We start from the raw sequence: 18,535 nt of genomic DNA, 5'->3' as shown, positions 1-18,535 counted from the left end.
ATTAGGAGGAGGGCCTAGGACAGAAGTAAGGAAAGAAGAAAGGGAGGATAAACAAATAGAGAAATGAGATGCACCTTCATGAGTGTAGGACTAAAACACTCATTACTCACTTCTAGATTATATAAAATAAAAAAAATAAAACAGATTTAAATCCTTGAACCACAAACATAAAAAACAGACCTTGAATATATCTCAAAAGCTTTATTTATTACAAAACGAACACAAAAACCTAAATTCATACAAATGTGAAACATGGTTCAAAATTTGAGACAATATGCTGAGGAGTGGGGGGGTTATTGTTGGATCTCATAGCCCAGAGGATCCAGACCTTTGTCCAGCAGCAGGAGAGAAGACTCCCTAAGCCTCTGCAAGAAGTTGTGCAGCTCGTCCTTAGAGAAAACCTGGAGGAGAGGAGAGGAGAGGAGAGAAAAGAGGAACAGAAGTCAGGTCAACTAATAAATTGATCCTTTACAAAAATATCTCACACAACAAAAACAATAATTTCATGACTTCCTGGATGAAAGACAAAAATGCAACATTTTCATCTGATAGAGATTGGGAGGGTGGAGGGTGAGATTGTTATTTGCTTTTTAAGCTAATAGACTTCAGTATTGTTTTGTATAGATCATACAGTCTTGCTGAACTCAATAAGTGACGTGGGATGGTGGTGGAGGTGCATATGAGCCGACGGACCTCATAAAGACGGTGCTGTTCGGAGGCGATGATGTCAGCGAGGCGCAGGTTCTCCTGGTGCCGCTGGGTCTTCTGCAGGACGGTCTGTAGGAGGAAGGCCATCATGGGCAAAGACAGCTTCCGCAGCACCGACATTTGGTGCGCTCGCTCAGGATCCTCCTCTGCATCCTACACACACACACAATTTTATCATAATTTATTCCAGCAAACCTAGGCATCAAAAAATGAGCACACACACACATATATTATATTCTCTTTCTGCTGCCAAAATGAATCTCATTCTTTCCTCTGTTCTGACACACACATCCACCAAACCTGCTGCATGGTTTCTTGAGCTGCCAATCTTTACACACACACACACACACAGCTGAACTGACCTCTCTGACGTCGACCATCCAGCCTCCGTCCACAAACAGAAGCACGTTATAGATGTGCTCCTTCACATCTTCAGTCAGAGCATCTAGTCGGCCCTGCCAGTTGTCATGTTCATTCTACACACACACACACAATGAGAAGACTAGAATAAGAAAACAGTCATCTGTAGTACCAGTCCATCACAACAGACAATACCCAGGTAGGTCTTGTCGTGTTGTGTGCTTTGCAATGAGACATGTCTGAGCGCTCACCTGATACTCTTTCTCCTTCATCTCGAACGCCACCTTCTCTTTAAATTTGGCCTGAGCAGCCAGCGTGGGCTTCACAGGTGGCGAGTTCATGTGCTTGAACCAGTCATTAAACGCCTCATGGGCTTCCTATCAAAACACGCACAAATCAGATCGTACAAACTCACCCCATCATACATAAGTCAGTATTTCAATCAGACATTAAACATCATTGTCACACACACACGATGCATATTAAATTATATATGGACCCTTTCAAGAGAGTTCCATTATCAGCATCATAGTTGGCCCCACAAGACTTCCTTTTTAACATTCCATATGTTATCTTAATGTAGAGGAAGTAGATTGGGGCTCAAATAGAACGTTCAAGCATTGTTTTTGTTTTTATTGATGAAAGGGTCTATACATATTAAAAAAATAAAATGTTAACTATGTTACAATGGGACCACTGAGCTCCATGGCATGTGCTGCTTAATCAATCTTCAGTCCAGACACAGCGTCAGTCAGCAGTGTTGGGGAGTAACGGAATACATGTACCGGCGTTACGTATTCAGAATACAAATTATGAGTAACTGTATTCCCTTACAGTTACAATTTAAATAGTTGGTATTTAGAATACAGTTACATTGTTGAAATAATTGGATTACTGGCCCCAGCCATGGCACAACTGGCTGGGGCACCTGCACCGTACGCCGGCGACCCGGGTTCGATTCCCGCCCCGTGGTCCTTTCCGGATCCCACTCCGGCTTTCTCTCCCACACATCCTGTCATTCTATACTATCCTGTCAATTAAAGGCATAAAAGGCCAAAAAAATATACTTATGGATTACATGATGATACTTCTGTTTCATAAGTTTATTCACTCTCAAAGTAAATTAAGGCAACTCCATTTCCCAGAAGCTCCTGAAAGCGATATATGATGAAATTGTTTCCATGTTTAAATCCAAGCCCCGCTGTCTTGCACTAGCCTCACATTGCACCCATCAAAACGCAGCCAGCGCGCATTAAGGACGCGTCATCGGAGACCCTGAAATGAGTGTTTGCACAGCAAATTAGGAGTAAAGAGGAAGTAACTCCTGTTCCTCACTGATCGTGGTTCCTGATGTCTGTTCAAAGGATATTTTCCCAAGTATTAATAGCCCAGGCTACTTCGGCCAATCGGTTACACAGTTTGCTAATCAATAAACAAAGCCTAGTTCACGTGTTGATTTAGACCTACAATAAAACCCATCTCTAAAATAGGCACTGCATTCTAAGTTTTTTATTCTAACTTAAAATAGCTTCATGGCTTATTTTTTTCTAATTAGATCTACATTTACGTTTTAAAATGAATTATGATGCAGCCTCTGAAGAATTATTCTTGCGAGTAGCATATTTTAATGTGCGGTTTTTGATTGTCATTATGTGATCACGTTCATTTTGAGAGCACTGATATACAGTAGCCTATGTTTACATTTGCAGGTCATTTGCGTTCCACCTGTCATATGCGCCTCTCACTTGTAGCCTACTGGGTTGATGCCACCTAAAATCTCACAGGCACACCTTAATTATAATTTCTGGCTACGCCCTTAAAGTAGGCCATTTTTTGTTTGTTTTTTTAATTAGCCTAGTCACCTGCTGTAGTTTTAGTGGTCACCTTGCTATTTTATAGTTGTATCAGGTAGCTTAGTTGACTTTACATTCTCCTATGTGGGCCTAACACTTCAGCCATTTGGAACAGAAGAACACACCAGAATAGGCCTGTTTAGTAAGCAGGATTTGATGGCCGCATTCCTACACTTATAAAATGCAATTCAATGCGGAAGTAATCCAAGTATTCAGAATACGTTACTCAGATTGAGTAATGTAACGGAATACGTTACAAATTACATTTCTGGGCATGTATTCTGTAACGGAATACATTTTGAAAGTAACCTTGCCAACACTGTCAGTCAGTCAGTCAGTCATGTGGGTGTCATAACTCACCAGGTAGGCATGGCGGTCAGTCAGTCATGTGGGTGTCCTAACTCACCAGGTAGGCACGGCGGTCAGTCAGTCATGTGGGTGTCCTAACTCACCAGGTAGGCACGGATGCACAAATGCTCACGGATGGCATTTGCGTCCTCCGCTGGAAGAGGCGTGTCCATGCCTTGATCTTCCCACTGATGGTAGATCTCCTTCATGGAGTCGCCAGGAACCTTGGCAAAGACCTCCTTGGCGGCATCATGCTTCTTAGAGGCTGAGAAACAAAATGAACCTCCCTCAACAACAATCCCATGAGGAGATTTTTGACTGTTGCATGGTGTTGTAAACTAGCATTAGCCATAAATACTATGATACTCGCATCAGATAGCTGTTCTGAGTTTGTGTGTGTCTATTGTATCTGTCCCATCAAATAAATGGTGAATAAGGAAAGAGAGATCTCATCATATTCAACAGTTGTTCTGTTTGTTTGTTTGTTTAATTAAAGGCAATTTCCGCAACTAAGGCTATTTAATGGCCAGAGCATTGTGTGTTATAGAAACTTAAATATGTTTCTTAAAATCTATGCTAATAAGATATTCTAAAACCTTCAAAGGTGGGACCTTACTAAAAACATCAGCTATAGAATTTTGATGATAAAATTGTTGTCTTTTGGTTTTCAAGGCAGGGCAACAGATCAAAATATGTCTCACTGACAGGGGCGTTTTGCAAAATTGCCATAATGGAGGATCTTCACCACTCAATAGAAAGCTATGAGTGAATCTTGAATCTCCTATACAGCATCTGGTATAAACTATTTCAACAGTTGTTCTGTGCAGACATATTTTACACTCCGGCTTTCCTTGGTCTGTCAGACTGAACCCTTGTGGCAGTCGTGTTCAAACGTCTTTTTAAAGACCTCTTCACTTCCCCTCAGCTCAAACCCAAATCCCAAACGCACCCAGGAACTTCCTCATGATGGCGTTGCTCTGTTTGAGGGCCTCCGCGCGCTGGGCGGGGTCAAAGATCAGCCAATCAATCACATCGATCTTCAGCCGGTCCTCCTGCAAGAGCAGAAACAAATCAAACAGAAAAGAGAGAGAGAGACATAATGTATGTAGTAAGCTGCCTAAAATGTCTTCATATCAAAGAATCTGTATTCAGGTTAAAGGATGTTATTTGATCAAATAAGGAGTGCTGCTTGGGTGTAGAGAAATTAGTACTCCGCTGGTGCTCTTCAGCTTACAGATCCAACACAATGTCAAATTTAGTAGTGTCTGAGGCACTCAAGAGGATATCTATAAGTAAGATAGCCTTTATTGAGCTTAGTCATCAATTAAAATTATTCCAATATGTTTCAGCCAAAATGGCCTTCCTCAGGGCAAGTGACTGAAACATTGGCTGAAACATGTTGGCATTGCTTATTTGGTTGCTTCTGACTGATTTAAGGGGAGTTCATGGCGTGTGCTGAGGTGGGCTGTGTGATATCATTGGTGATGAATAAATGAGAGAGCAGAGAGGGCCTTACAGCGGTGGTTGCCGCGTCCAGGGTGACATCATGGTGGGAAAACGCCTGACTGTCTCTTTCTCGGACCGTCTCCACCACTGTCTTAGTGATCGCAGCCACGTCCAGTTCTGACAACAACAAACACCACATTTACTAAACAGCCATCCACAACACAGCTGCCCATGCCAGCTAGTATTTTTTTATATATGGTTATGGGATTTGGCAGACGCTTTTGTCCAAAGCAACATACAAATACACAACAATATAATACTTAAATGTATAATTTAACAGGGAACAAATGAAAATGTTGGTCAGAGTCAGACTACATTAAGGAGAACAGCAATAATAACACAGCAATAAATACTCAGTATCGCAAGGATTCGTTGTACTCTCACGTTTGGTTAATCTATTATTCGTGCTGGGGGTCAAGGATTCGTTGTACTCTTACGTTTGGTTAATCTATTATTCGTGCTGGGGGTCAAGGATTCATTGTACTCTTACGTTTGGTTAATCTATTATTCGTGCTGTGGGTCAAGGATTCGTTGTACCGTCACGTTTGGTTAATCTATTATTCGTGCTGGGGTTGGAGGAGCTGGAAGGGGGACAGTTGGTGAGTGTTCTTAACAGTCTTCTGTAATAAACTCCGGGTTCGCTAACTACATTGTTGGTGCTTCGTTTTATATGTAGGGACCATGAGCAAGCTACTGAAGAGGTTTGGTGCTGGTTTGAACAATATTACTGGTTAAAATGCGATTTGAGAAGCGCTTAGCTCACCGTCCTTAGCTAATCCACTGTTTGTGATTTGGGGCTATAGCGTATAGCGGGAAAAGCTCTATAGTGGTTGATCAACGAAAAATACTGTCTCCACGGCTTATTTGATGCGTTTTAATGCAGAAAAAGACCTTGGGGTCAATTTTCGCCGGAGGTACACTTTAAATTCAAGACCATTGATTTAAACTAGGGCTGTCAAAATAACTGATTAATTTTGATTGATTAATTTGAGAAATTTGCCTGAAATGCAATGAAACTTCTTCCCGAAGCACTTTTGAATTTATTTCCTCAGAATATTATGTCATATCGTAGATTATTATGGGCATTATTTGAACGTTAATGTCACTAATGCTGATTATTCAATGATTCATTTGAATTTAAATATTTAAAATACTTTCACAGCAAAAATTATATATGCAATTAATTTAGATTAATTAATTACAGAGTATATAATTAATTCGATTACATTTTTTAATCGATTCATTGACAGCCCTAAACATAAACATCCACCTTGCAGTCTACAGTTAGGTGGGTGTGAAATGGATTCTAGAAATGTCTAACTAAACTAGAGGTGGGTGGATCTAAAATTAAAATCTAGTTATATCTGTTAATGAAATCTACTGTTGGGTGGATCTGAAATTAAAATCTAGATATATCTGCTGATAAAATCTAGAGTAAGATGGATCTGAAATTAAAATGTAGTTATATCTCTTGATGAAATCTAGCGTTGGGTGGGTCTGGAATGAAATGTGATGATGACGTATCCCATGAGCCCCCTCTCTCACCAGCCTCACGGGCCAGCTCCAGGCAGCGCTTGCGTTGCTCCATCTCAGTGACGGACTCCAGGAAGTGGGCGTACTGTCCAACGGCAACGTCAGGGGGGAGGTGACTCACATAGAAGGCAATGAGCTCAATTTGCTTCTCCTTCACTAGCAGAGCAATATAGGCCTTCAGGACATCCACCGAGACCTCCTCCTGAGAGAGTGTCAGTGAGAATGAGGGAGAGATAGAGGGTGAGTTTTAATGTCTATGAATTGACATGTATATCTAAATTGTAATGGGTAAAAAGATCAAACAGTTTGAGAAAAAGAAATCAAAAAGATGGCAAGAGAGAGAGAGAGCCCACCTTGAGCTGCATGCCCAGGCTGCGGTAGAAGAGCACCAGGTGGCTCATGAAGCGCAGCAGGTGGGAGGGCAGAGACGAGCTGCTGTTCATCCACTCATTAAACTCCTCCAGCAAACCTGGCAACACACACACACACACACACACACACACACACACACACACACACACACACACACTAATCAGCTGCCATTTATCGTGAAACGCCACCAAAACAACTGCGCAAACATTTACTTGTACATTTGGCCAGACACACACAGAAAATCAACTTGTGACATACCATCTAGATCTCCAAGAATGATGTATTTCTGGATGATGTGGTAGTGTTGTTTGCTCTCCTCAATGACTCTCTGTTAGCATCAAAGACATAAATAGATTACAGCAACGACTTACTTACAGCAAGACAAAAAGTAATGGCATGTTCCTATTTACTTTACTTGAGTGAGAGTGCGTTTGTATGTGTGTGTGTGTCTGTGAGAGACAGAGAGAGTGTGCGTTGTAGAACCAATTAAGACCTCCTGCTTACCTTTGACTCAGTAGTTTGCAACTCCTCAAACACCTTCTCCATTGTCCAGCTAGGAAAATCAAGAATTTGGACAGATAGCTCAAACACTGCCTCCGTCACACAACCTGGTTAACAAGCTTTTTATTAATTGCTTACACCAAATATCAAGCTTGAAGGTCTATAAGGGGCAGCCGTGGCCTACTGGTTAGCGCTTTGAATTTGTAACCGGAGGGTTGCCGGTTCGAACCCCGACCAGTAGGAATGGCTGAAGTGCCCTTGAGCAAGGCACCTAACCCCTCACTGCTCCCCGAGCGCCGTTGTAGCAGGCAGCTCACTGCGTCGGGATTACTGTGTGCTTCACCTCACCGTGTGCTGAGTGTTTCTCACTAATTCGCGATTGGGATAAATGCAGACCAAATTTCCCTCACAGGATCAAAAGAGTATATATATACACTTATACTTACTTCACATAAATACTGATCTGGTTAAGTTGCCACTTTGTCCACTAGATGGCACTGTTCTTATACAGTATGTGCAGTTCACAAAGTGAGACGCACTTTAAAAACATTAGTCAGCTCGTACCCTTGAGTAAGCTTTAAGAGTGCACTAAACAACATTTAATGTTAAATAAGGCAGTCGAACTCCAAATGTGAGTACAATATGTCTCAGCACAATCCAAAGTATGAAAATCTTCACAGACTAAAAATAACAAACAACAAAAATTGTCCTGGCTTTATTATAATTATAATACTGCTACGTGGCTAAGCTATGGGACTAAGGCAAGTGCCAGTGCTGTTGGGCATGGCAGGCTCATCTATGTGAGAAGGCTCTTAGTTTTATACATATTTGTAGGTTTGCCTTAATGCCGTTGGGAGCTAGCCTGACGCGTCAGACCCATATTAAAATGTAGGGTTTGGGCACCCACTGTTGGCAGTGCTCAGTCCGAGGGGCGGGATAATCGGTTGTCTTTCAAATTCCTTCTGCACGCAATAGGACAGCGCTATGAATCCATGTGTTTTCCCACCAGCGCAGCTAGTTGGCTAGTTCAAACTTTTGCCAACTTAAAAAAAAAAAGCTTGACTCGTGTGTCATGCTATTCGCCAACAGCAACATCCATCTTCTTTGTTTTTAAAGTGTATATGTCAGGTTAAAAAACATTTTTGACAAATGAAGGGACATGAAGCAAGATAGCAGTGAGTAGTGATTTTTCTTGAAAAATCAAACTTTAAATACAATAGAATTTACAGTTTTTTTTAACTGACTTTATGAACATTCCAGACACAGTGATGACCTCATAAGAGGGACTCCAGCAAAGTTGAGCATAGGGGAGAATGGGTTTTAACTGCATTTTCTGTTACACTGATAAGGCCAAAAATGTCCTCTATGACATACCAGTGGTTCATAAGCATGAGCCTGACTGGCAGGGACAAAGTAAAGACAAATAGGCTACAAAATGTAGGGAAATCATGGCCATCCGTGAGAAATTGATTAGGGGTGTGAGTAGGATCGGATGACTATTAGTATGCATCATGGCTTCAAAATGGCAGTTGTGTCATTTTCCATCACATAGGCTTTCATATACAACAAGTTAAGTAGAATCAGTAAGCAAATTAATAGTCTGTCTATAGCTAACATTAGTTGATAAGCAGATGGATATATAAAGAGCAAATGTGTGGTAGCCCATATACACTGATGGTTTTATAGTCAGGTCTCTAAAGCAGGAAGCATACATGGTTGGCTGAACACAGACTAAAGCGTACTACATACTCGCCGCACCCGACCGGTAGCGCGACAATGTGACAAAATTGTGTCATTTCCTCTGTCGCACGAGAAATTTTAGCCTCGCGCAGGCAGGTCGTGCACAGTAGAAAAAATCTCTTTCCACCTAAGGAAATTAAACAAACTCATCTCTCAGCACCAGCCAGCAAGCTAAAATTTCCCTTGGGATGAAAAAACTATCTATCTATCTATCTATCTATCTATCTATCTAGCTGTACATACCTTGGAAACTAGATGGTAATGATGGTAGTTGTGAATAGCAGCAACCGAAGTCTGAAGTATCATCACAGAGGGTAGTTTTTACTGCCATTGAGGCCGAGGCCAATGCCAATTAAGGAGAATATTGCAACTAGTGTCGTGACCACCACGCGCAAGTATAAATGGGTACGGCGCTCCCGTGACATCACATTGTCGCGCTACTGGTCGGGAGTGGCGAGTATGTGGGGCGCTTAATGAGTTGCTTGCGGATTCTACTTAGTTTAGGCTATATATGTGATGGCAAGTAACACAACTGGCATTTTCAAGCATTGCTACTTACCCATATCCTCTTCATCACATTTTAAGAGCAATAATGGTTGCCAGTAAAGAAAAAAATTATCTTTTTATGTATTTTTATGTCAGGCAGGTAGTAGACTCTAGTATGACATACTGGAATGAAGTCATGTTTTTGGCCTCATCAGTGTAAAAAAACCTATTGTATGATCCCTTATCCCATGTGTTTTAATTGACCAACTTTGCTGGACTCCATCTTATGAGGTCATCATTGTGTCTGGAATGTTTCCTGTAATGTTAATAAATTCAGTTATAAAAATAAGTATGGGATAATGTATAGAACGCCGGTCATTATGGGGAAAATAAGTCCCGACAGGGCGAACCGGACCCCGACGCGCCAGCGGAGGGGTCTTGTTTCGCCCTGAAGGGACTTATTTATATATCCCGCTTATTATACGGCTACTTGCCAAAATGAAAAAATAAACTCCATGATGTCTCTTTACACTTATTTGTTACCGTTTCGTCGTGGCTTTTGCTGAGAAACAAATAGTTCGCAACACGCTGAACTTGAATCAAACATTCTTTAGAACACAGCTGATCAACCGTCTGCTTTCACTTTTGAATGAAGTTCCAAGCACAAACTCCGTTGCCATTGACAGCGGTCATTCTTGTTTTCAGAGGTCCTTTCCCAAGAAATAATGACCGCTAGAAATTTCGGAAATCCCATTCAAGTCAATGGAGCATTCTACTTGCATTGTGAAGAGCCGTATAATAACTGTAAATATTGTTCTATTGTATTTAAAGTTGATTTTTCAAGGAAAATCACTACTCACTACTATCTTGCTTCATGTCCCTTCATTTGTCAAAAATGTTTTTTAACCTGACATTTACACTTTAGCAGGGAATTCAAGCCAAACCGTTGCACCTCTGCCATCAATCATTATGTTAAGCCCGCCTAACGTCTCTAGACACGATTTGATTGGCCTGATAGAAGTTTCCTTTTTCCAGCTCACAAGCCAACGGAGAGTTACTAGACTAGCCCTGGCAGAAAATGTAATTTGCTGCCGCTAGGGTGCGTCTAGATTTCTAGGCTAGATGGGAGCTGTGGGTGACAGGAAATTAGTGGGTGAGAGGGATGAGAGGGGGATTGCTATTGGTCAGGATGCTGAGGCTCCTCCTACTCACTTGGCCTCCAGGTACTCTCTGGGCAGCTCGTCCAGGTCCTCCGTGCCCATGCCCGATGAGCGAATCTCCTGCTCCACCAGTGTGTCCACCATCACGCGGTAGTGAGCCCACAGCGTGTCCTCCCACGACTCACACACCGGCAGCAGCTACACACACACACACACACACACACACACACACACACACAGATTATAGACAGTCAGTGAGAGAGCAACAAATCAAACAAGCAAGCAAGAAGGAAACAAATCACAAACAGAAACAAAGAAACAAAGACAGGAAGAAAGAACAGGAGAGAAAAGAACAGAACAGGTGTGGAAAAGAACAGGAGGAAGAAAGAGCAAGAGGGAGAAAGAACAGGTGTGGAAAAGAACAGGAGGAAGAAAGAGTAAGAGGGAGAAAGAACAGGAGGGGAAAAAAGGAGAAAAGGAGGGCAAAAGTATGAACACAGAAGGCTGGAGTCGGTCCTTCTCTCAGTGCAGCAAAGTTACTCACTTGTCTAAGGTTTCCACTCAGTGCTGCATAGATGGCCCTCTCATAGCGGTTGAACTGGTCCTGAGGAGACAACAAGGGTGTGTGATCAGGGGCCAAGGGCACAGACTTGTGTGGGTGTGTGTGTGTGTGTGTGTGTGTGTGTGTGTGGGTGTGTGTGTGTGTGTGTGTGTCTCTCTCACCTCCTCTGCCATTCTCCAACAGCAGGCCTTCCATATGCAGCGGTTAGGGTTCCCTTCCACAGGCTGAATCTCAGATCCATCTGCACAAAAACAGAAACAATCAACTTTTGACCTACAAAACACACAAACACACACACACACACACACACACAAAAGGGATTTAGTACATAGCTCAGCGTGAGAGTTGACTACTCACTTTCGTTGATGTTGGGGTCGTGATAGAGTTTCCAGCCCTCTAGTGTGGCTGCTCTCCATGCCTGCCCACAGCGCTTACACAGCCTTTGAGCCTGAACACACGAACACACACACACACACACACACAATATGAAAATAAATGCAAATTTGAGTGGGCATTTCCTTCTTTGATCAACAGCTGCTCCCTCCTGCCATTGCCCCAACCCCCCCCCCCCCCACACACACACACATACATAGATAGATACAAACACACACACACACACACCTCTCTCCTGCCATGCCCCCCCCCCCCCCCCCCAGGCCCCTCTCGGTGGCCCCTCCAGCCCCTCCACAATGCCTACGCAGTAAAAAAATATACATAGGAGCACCAGAAGATGTTCAATAGATGGATAGAGGGATGAAAGAAACCTTTGTGCCCAAGACTGAGGATAAAAGCAATAGAGCACTAAATGTATGAATATTTTTTGCATTATTATTATTATTATCATCAAAACATTTTCAGCACTCCTGCTTGATGGGGGGATTATACAGCTTGATAGCTAGTGTCAGAAAAGACACTGGTTGCTATGGCACCCCCCTCCCTCCCCCCATCATCTCCTCTCACCTCATCGGTCATGCCGGCGCGGATGAGGGTGAAGAGGTTCTTGAGGAGGCGGGCGTCGTCCTCTCGGTCGAGGTCAGCGAGGGGTCGCTTCTGTCTGATGGGGGCGTCAGGGTCCAGCTCCGTCACCAGCGGCCGCATGAAGCCCGTCTGCGGCTGAGTGTGTCTCTGCTTCAGGGCGTGCAGTGTGTTCTCCCTGCCCACAACAAACACACACACACACACACACACACACACACACACACACACACACACACACACACATTAGATACACACTATAGACAATGACACCCAGACAAATGCAAGATGCGCAGTGTGTTCTCAGATAAACAGACACACACACACACACAAGGATACTTATGACAATAAAAGGCATTTTAACACACTATATACATCAACACCAATATTGCGTATTGCTGGAATACTTAAAATAACATAATAGCATTAACTAGGAAAGCAAGCATACACTATGCATATGCACGTAGTATGTCTGTTTGTAAAGCAAGGCCCACTCACCAGCACACAGACTTGGCGTAGAACTCAATGTTGTCGGAGAAATCTCCCAGCTCATCCTTGGCAATACTCTCCAGCCAGTCCACCACAAGCTGCAGAGAGCAGGAGAAGAAGAGCCACAGATTGCAGCCATGAGAGTCATATGTGTGTGTGTGTGTGTGTGTGTGTGTGTGTGTGTGTGTGTGTTTACCTGACTCTGTCGCACAACTTCATCCCTCTGGAACAGTTGCTCCATTATGATCTTCTCACTCACACTAGGGGTCTAAGAGACAAAAGGGACTGTTTAGCATGCGCGTACCCAGAACCACATATACACACAGACACGTGCACGCACACACACACACACACACACACAGACAAATAAGTAGCTAAAACGCAGCCACACTCAATCATACTTACAGCTACATCCATCAAGATGTCTTCCTCCAGAGCTGACTGGACACGGTCCCTGCAGAGTAGCAGACGCATATTCAGCACACTCAACTGCTGACCACTGCTACTGTGTGTGTGTGTGTGTGTGTGATCACTGACAATAACTGTGCACACAAATAAGTCAGTGGTGATGTATGGAAGTCCGTACGGGTGTCCTGTGACCATGACTACATATGTGTGCAACTGAAGTGATCAAGAGAGTGTGTGTGTGTGTGTGTTTACCTATAAAGGGAGGTGACCAGGCGCCATGTGACCATCTCCTGCTGGAGTAGCCAGCAGATCCCCGCCGTCTTGGAGGTTTTCTGTTGACCAGGGGCTGAACGCAGCACCAGCTTCTGCAGAGTGGACACCTACACAGGGGTGTGATTGGCAAAGGTAGAAAAAAAAAAGGAAAATATACGAAGCACGGAGTGGGTCTCATTTTCAAGTCCAAAAAAACGGAAGAATCACACCCCTGGCTACAACAGACACACATCTAAGACCTCCCCTCTGGACAGCAACAGCAACACAGACTTTCAGGCACAAGCACACTGTCCAGTCACATTCTACCGCCATAAAGGGCACAAAGGTGAACACCTCAGGTCAATTTAAAAAAGGCCTTCATGAACACCCTTCACTTCAACAACATTCTTATTAATTGTGCCACCCTGTCCACATGTTTTAACAAGCCTTTGACCATAGCAATAACCTATAGTTGTGTTCCATACACAACCACACATACACACAGGCAACACACACACACACACACACCTTGTCTTGGCAGATGTTCTCGTACTCCTCCAGAAGGTCGAACACGGCGGTGGAGGCGTTTTTGAGGAATGCCTGCAGGAAGTCTGGAAACAGGCTCACAGAGGCTGCAAACACACAGCGAACACAGCACCGCGTCACCACTTACCCCAGCAGCTTTTACATCACTTGTTACAGCCTGTGAGTGCGAGTGTGTGCGTGCGTGCATGCACAGCACCGCGTCACCACTCAACCCAGCAGCTTTTACACCACTTGTTACAGCCTGTGAGTGTGAGTGTGTGCGTGCATGCACAGCACCACATCACCACTCAGCCCAGCAGCTCTTACACCACTTTATTCTTTTGTTTTACACTTTGTCACATCTTCTATTAACAAGGATGTGTGTATATGTATGTATATATATATATATATATATATATATATATATATATATATATATATATATATATATATATATATATATATATATGTGTGTGTGTGTGTGTGTGTGTGTGTGTGTACAAGCCATACCTGCTTCCCCAGGGTCCTCCTCTTTGAGCATGACAGCACTCATGTTGAGGTCTTCAGAGAAGGTGGTGTCCCCCAGGCCTGATAGGGGCGAGGGATACAAGCTGTTGGTCCAGTCACTGTCATCCAGATTCTGGGAGGAAGAGGGACAGAGAAAAAAAGTGAACAAGCGTGTATGTGTGAGAGAGAGAGAGAGAGAGAGTGTGAGTGAGTGAGCGAGTGAGAGAGAGAGAGAGAGAGAGAGAGAGCCACACGTGTCAGTTTTATTTACTGCTCGTCCTTGATGCGTCTTGACAAAAACCCACACACGAGTGAATAGTTTCAACAGCTGCATTCTTGCACAAAAATCAGAGGCGGTGCAATTTCGGCAATGTGTGCATGTGTTCTAAAACATCTGACCGTCTCTCTGTACAGCAGAGATTCCTCACCATGCTCAAGCTTCCTGCAGGACGAGGCGTGTGCATGAACCGCGGGGTGCGGCTGCCTGTGGCCAAAATGGCTGAGACATCTGGATTCCTCAGACCACTCTTGGGAGTGACTTTAGACACAGGGGCAAAGCACAGCACAGCACACATCAACAACAATAACAACAACAGTGACGACGACAACAATAACAAACAAACGTTTGGAAGAACTACAGAAGATACAAAATTATGGTAACACTTTATTTTAATGTGTCGCTGTTACAGTGTACCTACCTAATTAGGTACAGTGGTACAACCTGTGTAACAACATGTACTATCAGGTACTATCATTGTACTTGCATAATGTATTTGTGGGTACCTACATATAGTTGTTACATTGTAATACTGAGTGTTTTTACAAAACTTTGCCAATTTGCCTACATTTTCATCAGAGGCAAAGAGCTGACCTGAGACCTGCTGGATGGGGTAAATCGGGTCATGATAGATTTGATATACAAAGCATGCTTAGCTCCAGTCAAGGCCTCATTGTCTTCAGTGTACATGTAACAGCTGTGCTGCTACAACCTTGTTACTCTTTGATACAGTGGAACAAACTGGAACAGGTCTTGTCTTGGAACAGGTCTACTAATTCACATGTACTGTGTGGTGTAACAGCAGACACGTTTCAACACATCAATTACAGGATGCATAACATAATTGACAGGATGTATATATGTAGATGTAAGTACTTAACTGGTACACTTTATTTTAATGGGTTTATTCCACTGTATCAAAAGAGTAATAAATGTGTACCAACACAGTTGATACATGTACTACAGTATGTAGGGTAATGGCAGACATGTTCCAAGACACCAATGACACAACATACATGTAATATGTAATTGTAAGTACTTAACTGGTACACTTCATTTTAATGGGTTTATACCACTGTATCAAAGAGCAATAAGTGTGTACCAACACAGTTGATATATGTACTATGTAGTGAATTAGTAGACCTATTCCAAGACATCGTACATGTATCAACTGTGTTGGTACACATTTATTACTCTTTTGATACAGTGGAATAAACCCATTAAAATAAAGTGTACCAGTTAAGTACTTACAACGTGTCTGCTGTTACACCACACAGTACATGTGAATTAGTAGACCTGTTCCAAGACAAGACCTGTTCCAGTTTGTTCCACTGTATCAAAGAGTAACAAGGTTGTAGCAGCACAGCTGTTACATGTACACTGAAGACAATGAGGCCTTGACTGGAGCTAAGCATGCTTTGTATATCAAATCTATCATGACCCGATTTACCCCATCCAGCAGGTCTCAGGTCAGCTCTTTGCCTCTGATGAAAATGTAGGCAAATTGGCAAAGTTTTGTAAAAGCACTCAGTATTACAATGTAACAACTATATGTAGGTACCCACAAATACATAATGCAAGTACAATGATAGTACCTGATAGTACATGTTGTTACACAGGTTGTACCACTGTACCTAATTAGGTAGGTACACTGTAACAGCGACACATTAAAATAAAGTGTTACCAAAATTATTTTTCTGACAAAGCCAGAAGATGGCTGGCCTTTTAACAATCTGGTCCTGCACAGTGACAGTGACAGTACTCACAGGTTTGTTTCAGGAGGGACCCAGGGGTGTGGCGTAGGAGGGCGCGTGCGCCCGGGGTGTTGGGGAGGATGGGGGAGTCATCCTGAGCTAAAGGGACTGTTGAGGAGTTAAGGAGCAGAAAGAAAACAAAAAAGAAAAACACATATCCTGCCAATTAAAATGGTCAAATATTTGCTGGTGGTGCAGACTTAAGAGTGTGGAAATGTTCCAGTAAGACCCTGAAACTAATTTAAAATCAGCATTATTTTATTTTGCAAATCATGATGCAAACATGATTAAAAAAAAAAAGCAGGTTTCAATAGCCTTTTACACAAATCTTATGACACAGTTTACATGACATATTAACCTGGAAAGTACAGTTCAAAAAAGGATACAGGCCACCTTCTTGTGGGAACTTTTTCTTCGTGCAGCTCGAGTCACCTCGGAGTCCCGGACGACTGGTGAATTTAACCTGCCATGTAGATGAATTTTACTAGTCAACAGAGGATTTCTGGGTCGTGACCAGATCCTTTTGATACTGGCAGTTACATTGAGCCAACTCTGTGGATAGCCCTTCACAAGAATGCATATAAACGATGTAAGCTCCTACAGTTCAATGTTATATCCGATGGGCCTGGCATTATTTACACACTCCTTGTGCGTATGTAGGGGAAAGTGAAGTCGTAGCGTTGGGCTAAGCGTCGGGCAAACTCAGCCACATAGCCTAGACAGTGCAGTATAATAAAGTGACCAACTTAATATTATAACTAAGCACTGTTGTTGCCAATATTGGCAAACAAAATACAACCACTTGCATTCACTGCCCTACCACGAACGTTAACATGGCTAGTAACGCTAGTCTGGCAGGCTAATGTTACTTACAAACATTCAAAGCTTGACTTCTCGAGTAAGCTAACGACAGACATTCTGACTAATTACCACAAACCCACACTTTTACAAAATGTATTTCTAGCAAAATGCAAGTATTGACTCTAGTAAACGCCATTCCCTTTACTAACTTGCAAAACCTTCCCTGACATGTGGAAGTTGTAGCATAATGACATCTGTCTATCCAATCCAAGTTAAGCTTACTTTGCTATATGTGAGACCTGGTTTTACAGATGTCGTTCTGAACACATCCCTCGACAAACTGTGAATAATATACTATTTCATTTGACTCACCAGTCCATGATTCCAGGTAAATCGCTGTACTGCACCGGCTAATTTCACAGCTTTCTCGTTAGCAATCGTCAGGCATCCTTTCCGTGTTCCCGCTCGAGCAGGATGTGTAATCAATATCGATATATTAAATCGATATATCAAATGTCGAATTAAATGGGAGTTTTGCCAATCTATTGCAGGCTCGTAATATTCTATTTTGCGTGTAACAACATATACCATGTGTAAATAAGATATAGTCTTAATTTAGGCAATGAAATAGGTCAGAACTAAGACAATCGACTTACTCGACACTCGACCATGGCTTCTCAGCTTGTTGACATCAGGAGGTGATAGGGCAACGAAAACCGTACGGTTTCAATGTAGCGCCACCTGCTAGCGAAGCTACAAATGCACCAGCACATCTGGGCGGAAAACTGTTTTAAGCATACATTTGATTTAAGCATACATTTCATGATTCAAAACGGCTGTGGTGGCAGCATATTATTGAAATGCATTTTATACATATCACAGACCTACATAATTTAGACCTTGCAGACATTAATTGTGTGTTATTTGTGTTAAATGCTCCTGTGACTAATGTACCAAATGTATAAAAATGCATGCCCATTTCCTCCCAGCAATTAATTCCAGGGGGTTTCTATGCAGGCTCTTAGAAGTGAAAAACCTGCAGGTGTTCAGTACTGCGTATCCTTTACCATAAGTGATCTTTTAGCTCAGTCATTTGGTTTACCACATCAATGTTTCATCTTCACTGTGTTTTTTCCTGCACGCCGAAGGACAGGAAGGCCCGTGTCAGACTACAGGGTTTCCTGTTGGCTCACAGTAAGTCAGTCAGTCCTTCCCAGAATGCAAAAAGACACTTATGGGAGTGTCCACTGCATTAAATTAAGTTGTCACACTGTCTGTGCAAAGGCAGGAGATGGGTTGCATGAGTGTTGGGGGTTGACTTTGAGGATTCAATTTTTTGGTAGATTGGACTGTGTCTGTGTGGTGGTGAATGCATCATGAAAGGGACTTCATGTCTAATTTAAAAGGCGGGGAAAGTG

General features: G+C 42.7%; 1 protein-coding gene across 2 annotated transcripts; it reads right to left on the bottom strand.

The window, feature by feature from the left end:
• Positions 1-186: 186 nt before the first annotated feature.
• nup107 (nucleoporin 107) lies at positions 187-17,601 on the bottom strand. 2 transcript variants are annotated; one of them, XM_042080026.1, is made up of 26 exons: positions 17,490-17,601; positions 16,703-16,779; positions 16,329-16,424; positions 14,714-14,823; positions 14,289-14,418; positions 13,782-13,885; positions 13,254-13,381; positions 12,999-13,047; positions 12,790-12,861; positions 12,603-12,691; positions 12,090-12,282; positions 11,487-11,577; positions 11,291-11,370; positions 11,112-11,171; positions 10,620-10,765; positions 7,185-7,233; positions 6,939-7,008; positions 6,662-6,777; positions 6,321-6,510; positions 4,786-4,892; positions 4,219-4,321; positions 3,374-3,534; positions 1,320-1,445; positions 1,071-1,184; positions 694-861; positions 187-401 (listed from the first exon to the last, which is right to left on the bottom strand). In XM_042080026.1, the coding sequence occupies exons 1-26, from the start codon at positions 17,495-17,497 to the stop codon at positions 294-296; spliced, it is 2,745 nt and encodes a 914-aa protein (XP_041935960.1). In that variant the 5' UTR covers positions 17,498-17,601; the 3' UTR covers positions 187-293. The 2 variants fall into 2 exon arrangements, with proteins under 2 accessions (XP_041935960.1, XP_041935959.1); XM_042080025.1 differs by having other exon boundaries at positions 16,703-16,800; positions 17,490-17,584.
• Between the last annotated feature and the right edge of the window lie 934 nt (positions 17,602-18,535).

This window comes from Alosa sapidissima, chromosome 23 (genome assembly GCF_018492685.1).
Source record: "Alosa sapidissima isolate fAloSap1 chromosome 23, fAloSap1.pri, whole genome shotgun sequence".
Taxonomy (NCBI): Eukaryota; Metazoa; Chordata; class Actinopteri; order Clupeiformes; family Clupeidae; genus Alosa; species Alosa sapidissima.
Note: the sequence above shows the minus strand (reverse complement) of the source record. Positions and strands in the feature narration are given on the sequence as shown.

What these genes read in the sequence shown, in the direction of transcription:
- nup107 (XM_042080025.1), bottom strand. An exon ending in GGAGGACCCTGGGGAAGCAG is followed by an intron (nt 13,886 to 14,288) that starts GTATGGCTTGTA and finishes GTGTGTTTGCAG; the next exon opens with CCTCTGTGAGCCTGTTTCCA. An exon ending in GTTGGAGAATGGCAGAGGAG is followed by an intron (nt 11,172 to 11,290) that starts GTGAGAGAGACA and finishes TTGTCTCCTCAG; the next exon opens with GACCAGTTCAACCGCTATGA.